The sequence below is a fragment of the Sinocyclocheilus anshuiensis genome, unplaced genomic scaffold (genome assembly GCF_001515605.1).
Source record: "Sinocyclocheilus anshuiensis isolate Anshui unplaced genomic scaffold, SAMN03320099.WGS_v1.1 scaffold1095, whole genome shotgun sequence".
NCBI lineage: Eukaryota > Metazoa > Chordata > Actinopteri > Cypriniformes > Cyprinidae > Sinocyclocheilus > Sinocyclocheilus anshuiensis.
Window position 1 is genome coordinate 64,069 of NW_015544226.1, and position 12,953 is coordinate 77,021.

Here is a 12,953-nt window from a genome sequence, read left to right on the forward strand (position 1 = left end):
GACTTTGCTATGACAATCTTGAATCAGCGACTGTAAGTATGTTTTGTTATTAGTTTAAGTATTTGCTATTGACTGTTCAAATGCGGAGTTTTGCGCAGCGCAGAGTAACGCGTCGTGTGTGTGTGTGTGAGGGGAACCGGGTCACATCACAGGAGAGTGAACTGCCTGTCTGAAATCATAGCATGTCAGCTGTCTTAACCGTGGCTTGTGTACTGCATCATCACTGTGTCTGTCACGCGACTCTGTTGCCCTTTCGGGCTTGAACTGATGGTAAAACTAACGACATTATTAACGGTCTTGATATTTACTTTGAAAGCTGAAGCTCGCGATTATGGTAAGGGGGGTTACATTTCCGACACGTGCTTGTGGTGTTCGGCCAATCACAATGCACTGGGTCAGCTGGCCAATCAGAGCAGACTGCGCTTGTCAAAGGAGGGGGCTTTGTTGAAAACTACGTGTTTGAGAGAGGCGGGGCATAGAGGACCTACAATAATGTACAGTATTTGAAAAATAGTGTGTTTTTTGAACATTAAAGCATGTCAACATATTCGGTTACACCAAATACACAAAATAATGATCTTTAAAATAGCATCATATGACCCTTTTAATAAATCATTAGCTCATCCATGAACATGATTTCTGCCCGAGTCCCGTCGGATTGCATCGGCTGTGGGGATGAAGACGACAACTCCCATGATTCCACACTCAGTCACGGCGTCATCAAACTACGCCTTTGTCTATTTGTTTATTTTGAATACGCACCCTCTAGCGGCGAAAATTACATATTGTGCCTTTAATGGCTTTAATGAGGGAAAGAACTATAATACCACGAAGCATGGCAAATGACATAGCAAAATTAAAAATGATGTGAAAAACTTACTCTACATCATTCACAGTACTTCCTGGAAGTGGGTTTGTCGGAATTCTCTGATTGATGGACTCATGGGTAATGTAGTTTTTTGCCAGGAATTCTGCAGTTGAAAAAAATAATTTAAAAAACAAGTTGAAATAGCCTGGGCTGGTGGCTTCAACAAAAACATATACCATCGATTAACAACCTTGTAGCTCAGTAGGTCTGTCTTTAAATGTTTATATGTTATCATTGAAAATCCATTCCCCGATGGAGAAAGTGAATGGGATTTTGACTTCCAGAACCTGACTGTTGCGTTCTAGAAAGTTCGTGTCTTGAATGATTCAAAGTTGTAAGAAAAGTTACAAAGTAACTGTAAGTTACAGAGCACCTGAAACCTATGTTGTGATGTCCCTTTTTTAAATGTGTCTTCACTGTTGATTCCAGAACACTCCATAAACGAGCTTTCACTTACCATGCAGTCATCATTTGTGTCAATGAAGTGAATTATTCTGATCATCACATTAGACACACTTTGGAAGAACTGGGAGGGCAGATGCAGGTAAAAACAGGTATATTGCTTTTGTGTTTTTGGTCTCTCTGTCTCTATTGGAAAAGAGCTTTATGATCTATTGGCGTTATATATGAAGCGAATCATGGTTTATATGTTATTTTGTCCAGTTCTGTTATTTTGTTCCGTTTATTTGCATGTTTATTATGTATAAAGTTTCCTGAAAGTTTGTTCACTGATTTTTGAGTATTGGGACAAAAAAAGGCTACAAAACAATGTATCAACAATCTTACAGCATAAAAAATAACCAGCTAAGAACTAAGTCAGCTAAGGCTAAGAACTACTTAAAATTAGCCATTATATAAAAGTCCCAAACATTCTTTACATTTTCTTAAAGGGGTCATATGATGCTGCTAAAAAGAACATTATTTGGTGTATTTGGTGTAATGAAATGTGTTTATGCGGTTTAAAGTAAAAAAAAACATTATTTTCCACATACTGTACATTATTGTTTCTCCTCTATCCCCGCCTCATTGGTCTGAAAAAGCGAGGTGTGCTCTGATTGGCCAGCTATCCAGTGCGTTGTGATTGGCCGAATACCTTGCGTGAACATTTGGGCGGCGTTATGCAAATCTTCCCACATAGTGAGGTAGATATGTGGGGGCGTGTTAGAATGAGCCATTTTAGGTAGGTGTGGCTGACTCTGAAGTTTTATAAAGAATATCTCTTTGGATTTGAGACTTTAGTCTTTGCAACTTTACAGATCTTCTTTATGCACCAAGAGCTTGTAACACTCCAAAGAGAAAGGAAAAATTTAAATCGCATCATATGACCCCTTTAAAGAATTGGAATGTCAAGGTTAGATAAACATAATTAGGAAGTTTGGATTTGGAATAATTTGGAAGTTATCCATAGACATTGAAGGACAACTCAACTATAATATGTATAATTCAAATACTGCAATATTAGCAGTGTCACCTAAAGACCTCGAACGTATTAATATAAAATAAAGGCGAATAGTTCTGTGGCATTTATATGTTTATACGTATATTTATTTTGGTTCCAATAAAATTAAAATATATTATGAATTTCATAAGATATCTATAATAAACGGTCGTGTGGATTGTATTTCCATACGATTAGAAAAGGACAGTTTAGCGAAAGTTAGCAGCACATGCGCATGCGCAGTGAGTAAAGGTGAGAGTCTAACCGCAAATAAGCATGCACGGGAGAAGACAAAAAGAAGACAGACAAGCTTACAAGCTTACTTACAACAAGTGATGCTTACTACTATAGCGCGTTTAAAATTCTTAAGGTGCTCTGTTCCTTCCACTTCTCCGACTATTGTAGCTTTTCATCCCGCCGGCACTGCAGCACTAGTATGTCATAGCAACCGCTCGAGCCAGCAGCTGATTCAAAGGGGACATTCACAGCAGAGAGGTGCATCACCGAGAAATGCACTTCACAAGCTCGCAGATATTATAGAAGACTCCTACGCGAATGCATGATCTGGCATGGATTCAAGAAGTCATGTGCTTTTTTTGTTCACTGAAACTGAAGAAATTAGTTGCGATTTCTCTGGAAGAGGAATGGGATGCAGGGAACTCCACCGCAGCGCCTCCCTCCCCCCGGGAATAGAAAATGTGTAGGGGGAGATGCAGGGGTTCAAAAAAACAAATAGAATTGTGTTGCGTTTTGTTGGCGAGAGGGACAAGCTATTCTGCTTACCTGTGATTCTGTAGAGATTTATGGAGCAGATGGACAACAGGCACATTTATGAAGGAATATAACTGTGAGAAGATGCTTGCATGTTTAATATCCATTCGTTTCAAATATATAGTAAATCTGGGGAAAATGTGTATTTTTAAACCAATCATTTTATTTGAATCTATGCAATGTTTCTGTTCTTCTGCTAAGTTTTTTAGGTACGAAAATGTATAGGATATACTATCATCCAGTCAGTTAATTCATCTATGCATCCTTTTGATCATTTCTGGCATGCAACTGTATTTGCTGTCTAGAACATGTTTCAGCTATATTGCGGAGTTGCAGAGGCCAGATGCCAGACTTGGTAATTGGGTATGTCACCTGTCTGTCAGGCTTGTCTTAAAGATTTACCAACAAAGCAAGGTTTTTCTAGCAACCAAGGTCATTTTAAAACCAAATGAGCTCTTAGCTGTTTCCTGGCCTGCAAAATTACAGTTCTTTTGCTATTTAGTAAACAAACTGACAATATGGGAAACATACTTTATTGTTGCCGCAAGGTGTCCGAGTTTATTAACACCAAGGGAGTTGGGAACCAGACCGAAGAGCAGTCTCTGCTGCTATCCCTGGAAAATAGTGATATAGAACGTCTTTCTCCTTCAAGAACCTCAGCTGACCTACTGGCTTCTCCTGTTCTGGACCAAGATCATCTTCTATTCCCAGACATTGTACTTAGCAGCAACATTCGGGTCAGAGGGGACTTGATTCAGCCTTTGGAGCTCTTGTTGGCAACGAGGGGGCAAGCACAAGATGCCAGAAGAGACGATGGAGTTGATGAAAGCAATCTACGAAATGGAGGAGAGCGAAATAGAGAGCTGGTGGGGCCGCCAAGCACAGACGTTGCAGGCATAAATCAATTATGCTCCACAGCGGATGAATGGCCCCTGCTGTTGTCCCTATACCAGATACCAGCTGCTCAAAACAAAATATGCACTTATGGACTAGAAGCAGACACTTCTAAATCTCATGGGATGGGACTGTTTGCAAATATTACGGTAAGTCAAAATTCTTTTTCTGGTCCTGTTAGCATTCCTGTGGTTGCTGCATCTTCACTGGATGCCTCACAAAGTGAGGTAGACATCAATCAGAGAGACGATGGTTGGACTCAAACAGAGCAATTCACTGAACATGAAGAACCTAAGGAGCAACCAAGAGTAAATGTGATACACACAGAAAAGAAACAGGACAAGAAACTACTGAATGGACCAAACAGTGCAGCACAAACACCTCTAGATGCGATGAAGATGCAACCTTCAGTTGAAGATGGCACTCCAACTGAATGTCCTTTGATTCAAACGATGCAAAGGGAAGCACAAACCTTGGAACTCATAGCACAAATAGATGACTTTGAAGATCAAGACGCACTCGCAAAACCAGAATCGGAGCAAGACGCACAGACTTCTGAGACACTAGAGATGGATATTATAAAGACAGAGCATGCTAATGAGAAAGCTACTACAACTGCAGAGCTTCTTCTTTGTATGGAGAAGAAAATCTCTCATGTAGAGCAACTTTACATTACAGAGCATGAGTTAGGAGAGAAGGAGCAAAGCCTATCTCAGATGGAGCAGGATTTGATATGGAAAAAGAAGGAAGTAGAACAGATGCAGTGGGACCTGGAAGCGCTAAAGCAGAGCACAGGGTTATCACTGCGGGATTCTAAGCAGACAACCCTTGCTGTGACACAGGTAGAACAAAGAGAGGATCAGACTGAACGCTTAACACTTTTTGTGGTTGATAAACTGTTCCTGGCCACTCCAAACCTTACAGGTGTGTATTCTGTCTAGGGGTGCACAATATATACAGTAATATAACAGATTTTTTTTTTTTTTAATTATCAATATTGTGTATATTGTATATTTAATTGTGCATGCTAATTTTCCCTGTTTTTACATTAATATTTCTTTAATGCTCACTTAAGGTTAAACTTATAATTGAATAACAATATAATCATTAGGACATCTCGTATTGTACAATATGGTGTTGTGATGCCAGCAAACAATTATTTGAGTTTTTAATATTTTATTATATAGAGAGAGAGAGAGAAAACAATAGTATAGAATTTTATTATTGGTCAGCCAAAAGCAGGGAAATAATTATTGGCTAAATATAAATAAAATCTAAACAAATAATTAACAACAATGCAGCCTAATTCTTTCAGGTATTTGTATTGTAGTGCCGATAAGGTAGGCCTTAGTTCATCCCAAACCTTTCGTAACTCTTTTGTAATCTGCTTGTGATTTGTATTTTTCTCTTTTCCAAAATACAAGCATCCAACCCTGACACCATGTCCAGTGGCAATATGCTAGACACCACAGCAGACAACATGACAGAACAAGTTGAGGGCGACAGCAAAAAACAAGAGCTTCCTGCTGTTCCTGACATGGACCCATCTGAGGATGCAGGGTTCACAGTGAAGATCCAGGCTCCTGGAACTGAACCCACTGACTTCCAGGTAAAGGCTTGTCACTCACAGGAATTCAAACGAAGCTGCTTTCTACTGTATGTGTAGATATAAATATAGCTAATATGTATTTAACTATCTGTATGTTTATATTGGGCTCAAGGTGTCACCTTTAGCGATGGTGCAGGAAATTAAGCAAGTGTTGATGGACCGGGAGGAGACCTGCCGCCTTACCTGCTTCTCCCTGCAGCTCAATGGAGTAACTCTTGACAACTTTACCCACCTTAGATCCATTCCAGGTCTTCAGGAGGGCTCCATTCTGAGGGTTGTGGAGGGTATGGCCCTAAAATTGTCCTAACTAAGAGCCAGATTAGCTAAACAGTGCAAATTAGCATGAGATGCAGCCTGCTCATCCAACTTTATGAAAAATGACCATCACAATTTACCAAGAGCAGCGTAAATTAGCAACTTTCGCAGTTATGTCAAGCACAAAATGTGTTAAAGGGATAGTTCACCCAAAAATGAAAATTCTGTCATTAATTACTCACCCTCAAAAGTATTCTCGTAGCTTCGTAAAATTACGGTTGAAACCCCTGATGTCACATGGATTATTTTACAGATCTCCTTGCTACGTTTCTGGACTTGGGAACATTTCAGTTGTATTGCTGTCTATGGGAGGGTCAGACAGCTCTCAGATTCCATCAAAATATCTTAATTTGTGTTCCGAAGATGAACGAAGGTCTTACGGGTTTGAAACGACATGAGGGTGAGTAATTAATGACAGAATTTTTGGGTGAACTAACCCTTTAAGATGCTTTGTTTGGGGGCGTTAAATAATACTGCAAATACCAGTAATTTGACTAGTGCAAACTTTAGTAAAACAGTTGACAGTAGCCTTTGACTTCTATTGTATGGAAAAATACTATGGAATTCAATGGCTACTGTCAACTGTTTGGTTACCTACATCCTTTAAAATATCTTTTTTTGTGTTTGTGTTTGCGCAAGCTGTTAGCATATCTGGCCCTAAATCAGATTGACATCATCATAGTTGATCAAGTAAACTATAACTGAAAACTTCCCCTAACAGTAAATAGTTGAAATCTTACCATACATACCATTAACACAATTGACTGCCTCAAATTCTGCCTCTGTTCTTGCTCCCTTTTTAAATACGACCAAGAGCCGTACACTGTTCGAGAAGTGCATATCCATTTACGCCACATCAGAGACCTTTTAAAGAGCCTGGACCTTACTGATGGCTATAATGGAGTGGAGGGCAGCTCACCATCCTTTCTCAGTTGTGTCACAGAAGAATGTATGGAAGGTATGGAAGTCTTAGGATAAAATAAAACTGTCAAGATACCAGGCTTAAAAGTTTGGATAAAATAACATTATACAGTAGATTTATATAGTAAACCTATAAATGAATAACCAGAGCATATAAAATATTAGCACTTGTTGGGGTAATATTTGATATAAAAAAAGTTGCATCCACATTGCAAGTCTGTATGCAATACAAATATGGTGGCTTCATAATATTTTAATTTAATTTAATTCCCAGAGAACAGCAAACCTAAGCGAAGAGGTGACAGGTTGAAGCAGATGAGCTGCAGCCCTCCAGATCACATCCTTCCAGGTTCTAAGAAGTGTCTTCTGGTACCCCTGCTACCTCATACAAATTTTGGGAAGGTAAGAATTTTAGGATCTGTGACATTAATGGCGTTAAAGGTGTGCTAGATGAACATATGGTTTATTTTTGGGATGAAAATGAAGATGATAACTGTAGTTGTTCATCTTTTAAACAGTCCTCAGCGTGCTTGAAGGTTCTGACCATGAGTAGCTGGAATCCCCCTCCTGGAAACAGAAAGATGCATGGAGACCTCTTGTATCTTAATGTGGTCACCATGGAAGACAGACACTTCAGTATAACAGCATCAACTCGCGGGTTCTACGTAAATCAGTGAGTTACCGAGTACATTCGTCTTCCAGATTGTCCTTTCCCACGAAAAGACAAATATACATTTATTTTTTAAAATCTGGTTCACTTAGGTCAACGACTTACAGCTTTAATCCAAAACCAGCCAATCCTAGTGTCCTCAGTCATGCTCTGCTGGATCTCCTGGGTCATATCAGTCCAGTTTTTAAGAAGAACTTCAGTGTCTTGCTGAAAAGGAGGTATGCCAGTTCTCACAAGGAGTAAAAGAGTAAAGCATGGGTACTGCACCTATATTTTTCTCAATTAAAAGCCACAATTCTTGAGTGGTATTTAAGTATTTATGCATTTGTGACCCTGGACCACAAAACCAGTCATAAGGGTCAATTTTTCGAAATTGAGATTTATACATCATCTGAAAGCTGAATAAATAAGCTTTTCATTGATATATGGTTTGTTAGGATTGGACAATATTTGGCCGATATACAACTATTTGAATATCTGGAATCTGAGGGTGCAAAAAAATCAAAATACTGAGAAAATCGCCTTTAAAGTTGTCCAAATTAAGTTCTTAGCAAAGCATATTACTAATCAAAAATGAAGTTTTGATATATATACGGTAGGAAATTTACAAAATATCTTCATGGAACATGATCTTTACTTAATGTCCTAATGATTTTTGGCATAAAAGAAAAATCAATAATTTTGACCCATACAATGTATTTTTGGCTATTGCTACAAATATACCCCAGCGACTTAAGACTGGTTTTGTGGTCCAGGGTCACATTTATGCATTATAGTATTTACATTGTAAAATATTTTTGATATTCATTGCCCTGTCTTTAATTGATGCTGATAATACAAAATAAATATTTAAAAAAAAAGTATTTAAGTACAAAAGTCAAAATATTAATGTAAGTGGAAGTTACCATGTGTAACTTTGAGGCTAATTACAATTTACCCTTTATTGACACGTTTTTAAATCTATTGTCTGTTTTAAATAATACAATAAAATTAGAGCTGTTTATTTATTTAGGAAATGTATTTAAATATATTTATTTAAGTCTTTTTAGTCTTGCAAAATATGTACTGTTCTGAATAAAATAGTAGGAGTACAAAATATACTTAAAAATATAATTGAATATGTATAAACTATCAAACTCTTATCTTCTCTCTTATTTTAGAGGGTCCACACACCCCTTTGAAAGGATTGCCACACCTTTCCAGGTGTTCAGCTGGACTGCTCCAGCACTAGACCATACAATAGACTGTGTTCGAGCGGAGGATGTCAGCTCCTTCAGCCTGGGTTATGAAGAACACGTGTCTGCTCAGGTCAACACGTTAAAAGTCAGCACATATGCCAGTTACATTAAAGGGGTCATATGATGCGATTTCAAGTTTTCCTTTCTCTCAGTTCCTCTGTGTTGAACAAAGGCCCGGGACTGGAATGAAGAACTTCAGACCACAAGAGAGCTTCCAAGGAAAAATGCGACTGATCGTCTGATGAGGGACCGAGCTGTTTTTAAGGTATCTTTACCACTTATCATATGTGTTCAATTTAGAACCAAAAAAGGCTTTAAAGGTTACACAAATTGCTTTTACAGTTACAAAAGTAATTTATGTTTTCTATTTTTTTTAGGCCTTGTTTATACATTGAATGAAGATGCATCACAAGTGGTCAGCTGAGACTCATTGCAATTTACATCTGATCTTACCATGCATTTTAAATGTGTTTCATGTGACCGCTTGGATTAAATCTAGACCCTTCCCTATTATTTCATCACACTCTATATCAGTTTCATAAGAGTAGCGAGTGTGCCAGTATGATTGAATGAAAGGAGAAAGAAGCGAATAGAAAGGATACGAATGGTAACAGCGATATCAAGCATAATCTGTGTGTGTTGGCTCAGCAAATGAAGTTTGGATCAATTGTTTTGGTATGGTTTCTCAAAACACATCCCATAACGCTCATGTGTCAGGCTGAAAAGTAGGCGTTCTTTTGTGGCTGTTTGAACGTATTTGACCACAAGCATCTACACTACGAAAGCAATCCTCTCAAATGCGTTTTCTGCTACCTCTGGAAGTGGTTCAAAGTGGACAAGCTCAAAATATTTTCGACCCTATTTATTTAGACCTGTATTTAGCGTTGTCCACTTGTGATCGAATCAGTGAAAACCAGAACCAAATCTGACTTCTGAAAAACCTAAACTGTATTGTCTGTTCTTGATGTCTGTTTAGACTGTATCTAAAAACTAGACCAATAATGACCACCTTTTACTGACTTTTTAGGCTAACAGCGATTTTGTGAGCACTGCCTCTCGAGGAGCCATGGCAGTGGTAGATGGTAACGTGATGCCTGTCAACCCTAGTGAAGAGCCACGACAACAGATGTTCATCTGGAACAACATTTTCTTTAGTTTAGGCTTTGATGTACGGGACCAGTACAGAGATCTGGGAGGTGAGGCTGCGGCCCATGCTGCCCCTGTTCTCGACCTGAATGGCGTGAGAGCTTACTGGGCAGTGGATCAAGAAGGCCTCTACCTGATTGGCACCGTAGTGATCGATTACGGTGGCTACCGCGTCACTGCCCAAACTATTGTGCCGGGAATTCTTGAGCGTGACAAAGAACAGAGTGTTGTCTATGGCTCCATTGACTTTGGCAAGAATGTTGTGTCTGATGACAGGTAAAAGTGTAAAATGGTAAAAAAAAAAAAAGGTAAAAATGTGTCAGGAATTAAATAAACAATAAAGATGTATATATAACCACAATATGTCATACTCTGTGAAGGTATCTGGAGCTGCTTGACAAACCCAGTAAGAAGCTGAGAGTGCAGTGCCACCTAGTGCTAAACAAAGATGATACAGCAGTAGAGTTGTGCTCCTCGGTGGAGCACAAGGAAGGGCATTGTGGGCAATGATGGTCGGCGCTACATCCTGGATCTACTTTTTACCTTCCCACCCGACCTCAACTTCCTTCCTGTAGAAGGAGAGGATTTAAATGCTGTGTGTCAACATCTAGGCTTTCCAAGGCTATATACATCCTCATCGCCTGGTCTGCCTGAGACAGGAACTCATTGATGCCTTTGTGGAGCAAAGGTAATATTCACCTGTCTTATGATCAATACCTGGGTGAATATCATAAAACCTGTCAAGAATGTCATATTTTACCCCAAAATCAAAAGAACAATCAATAGTATTTACATACAGAAAATTAAGCCCATTTTAAGATTTTTTTACACATTTCCCCCTCTTTACCATTTATATATATTTATATGTGTGTGTGTGTGTGTATATATAGAGAGAGAGAGAGAGAGAGAGGGAGAGAGAGAGAGATGATAGATAGATAGATAGATAGATAGATGTAGAACTACATATAGAATTTAATTGTAAAGTATTTATTCATCACAGTGGTTTAAACTGTATAGTATTAATGGTATTTAAAAAATAAAATATTTAAAAACAAATTAAAAAATAAAATATATTTAATACAAAAATGATATTATGTATTGTTTTAGCTGAAATACAGTAAAAAAAATTACTTTCGTGGTATTGTATGTGAATCAGTAAAAAATTGAATCCAATGAGAGTCATAATTGAGAATTTCAAATAAATAAAACAAATATAAAAATAAACAAAAATAAAAATTACATTTTTGACTGAATTTTGAGGAAATTTTGCTTAATTTGAATGAAAACAGCATCAAGATGCAATGGAATATGATTGAGGTGAAATATGATTAATGACAGGTTTTGTTGATATTATGTATTGTTTTAGCTGAAATACAGTAAAAAAAATTACTTTATCGTGGTATTGTATGTGAATCAGTAAAAAATTGAATCCAATGAGAGTCATAATTGAGAATTTCAAATAAATAAAATAAATATAAAAATAAACAAAAATAAAAATTACATTTTTGACTGAATTTTGAGGACATTTTGCTTAATTTGAATGAAAACAGCATCAAGATGCAATGGAATATGATTGAGGTGAAATATGATTAATGACAGGTTTTGTAAGATTCACTCACACACTTAATTTATTGAATTATTTCAGTGTTTTTTTAATAATTCAGTGTAAATGTTTCACAAATCATTTTGGGTGTAGCAATCCCAACAGTAAAAATAAATGCACAGAATGGAAAAAAACTATATATCACGGTGCAGATATGAACCTGATGTGAGGTTTTGAGCTAAACAATCTTTTTATATGTCATCAGATACCAGACATTTATGGAGACTGTCTCCAAAAGTTCTGAGCATGACAGAGAAATCGCCAAAGCCGTTGGCACATCTGCGATAAAGAGTGATCCAATTACTATGCCTCAGCTTCCCTCTACTGTCACACTCCCAGACCAGGACACAGAGCACCATTTCCTAAAAAATGTGCCTGTGAATAACATCCAGCAGGGTTCTTCAATAAAGCATATCTTCTCCTCCATCAGGAATACTTTTGACATACATTTCAACCCTAATGTCTTGTGTGCAGGTGTGCTGTTAGCTGTTAGACAGTATTAGTAATATGTATGTTGCTAAATAGCAACATTACTAATATTTCCATTCTTTTAACAGGTGTACGTTTTCCCAAGGAAAGTACAGAAGATATCCAGAAACAGAAACAGCAGTTAAAGGATGCGGCAGTCTTTCTAATATCCAATCAAATCCCTGCATTTGTAAGTTGCTTTTTTTTTAATAATGATTGCACTGATAAAACAGATTATCCCTGATGTCTGTCCTTGTGTAACCCCACATCTTCAACTGTGTGTCTCTGTAGACGAAGAGTTGCCTTGACCACACATCAATGCCTACAGATGGCGTCACACTAACAGAGGCCCACCATCAGCACGGCATCAACATCCGCTATTTGGGAAAGAAAGACTTGATCATGTCTATGTGAGTGTATGTTTCACTCATGCAGTCAGTCAATTCAGTCAATTCTAAATACTTAGAAACTTATACAGTCACATACAGTATATATTTACATATTTGTATGCTGCCATTCAAAAGTACAAAAAAGTAATATTGTGAAATATTATTACAAATGTAAAAGAACTGTTTACTATTTTAATATATTTTAAAATGAAGTTTATTCCAGCTGAATATTTCACAGGCATTTTTCCAGAAATCATTCTAATATGCTAATTAGTTGCTCAAGAAACATTTTTAAAATATCAATGCTAAAAACAGTTGTGGTGCGTAATATTTTTTATTAGAGATAATTATAATAAGTAAATTACATATACATTTATGCATTTAGCAGACAAAAGCAATTCTTCAAACTAACATTATAAAAAAAAAAATAAAAAATAAAAAAAAAATATATATATATAACATTACAGTATAACATTTTTTTAATCTATATAACCTACCAGTCAACAGTTTTTGAACAGTAAGATTTTTAACGTTTTATAACGAAGTTTCTTCTGCTCACCAAGCCTGAATTTATTTGATCCAAAGTACAGCAAAAGCAGTAATGTTGTGAAATATTTTTACTA

The 12,953-nt window shown here is 37.2% G+C and overlaps 1 protein-coding gene across 1 annotated transcript in view; it reads left to right on the top strand.

The window, feature by feature from the left end:
* The first annotated feature begins 3,595 nt into the window (after positions 1 to 3,595).
* The window catches only part of LOC107697344 (clustered mitochondria protein homolog), a 17,068-nt gene continuing 7,710 nt past the window's right edge, over positions 3,596 to 12,953 (top strand). The window contains 18 exon segments of the mRNA XM_016498085.1: positions 3,596 to 4,104; positions 4,153 to 4,895; positions 5,396 to 5,580; positions 5,693 to 5,864; positions 6,710 to 6,853; positions 7,091 to 7,218; positions 7,335 to 7,489; positions 7,579 to 7,704; positions 8,647 to 8,794; positions 8,897 to 8,989; positions 9,752 to 10,146; positions 10,251 to 10,356; positions 10,358 to 10,495; positions 10,497 to 10,558; positions 11,679 to 11,947; positions 12,031 to 12,131; positions 12,233 to 12,326; positions 12,329 to 12,351. Coding sequence (XP_016353571.1) covers positions 3,596 to 4,104; positions 4,153 to 4,895; positions 5,396 to 5,580; positions 5,693 to 5,864; positions 6,710 to 6,853; positions 7,091 to 7,218; positions 7,335 to 7,489; positions 7,579 to 7,704; positions 8,647 to 8,794; positions 8,897 to 8,989; positions 9,752 to 10,146; positions 10,251 to 10,356; positions 10,358 to 10,495; positions 10,497 to 10,558; positions 11,679 to 11,947; positions 12,031 to 12,131; positions 12,233 to 12,326; positions 12,329 to 12,351 — 3,591 coding nt within the window.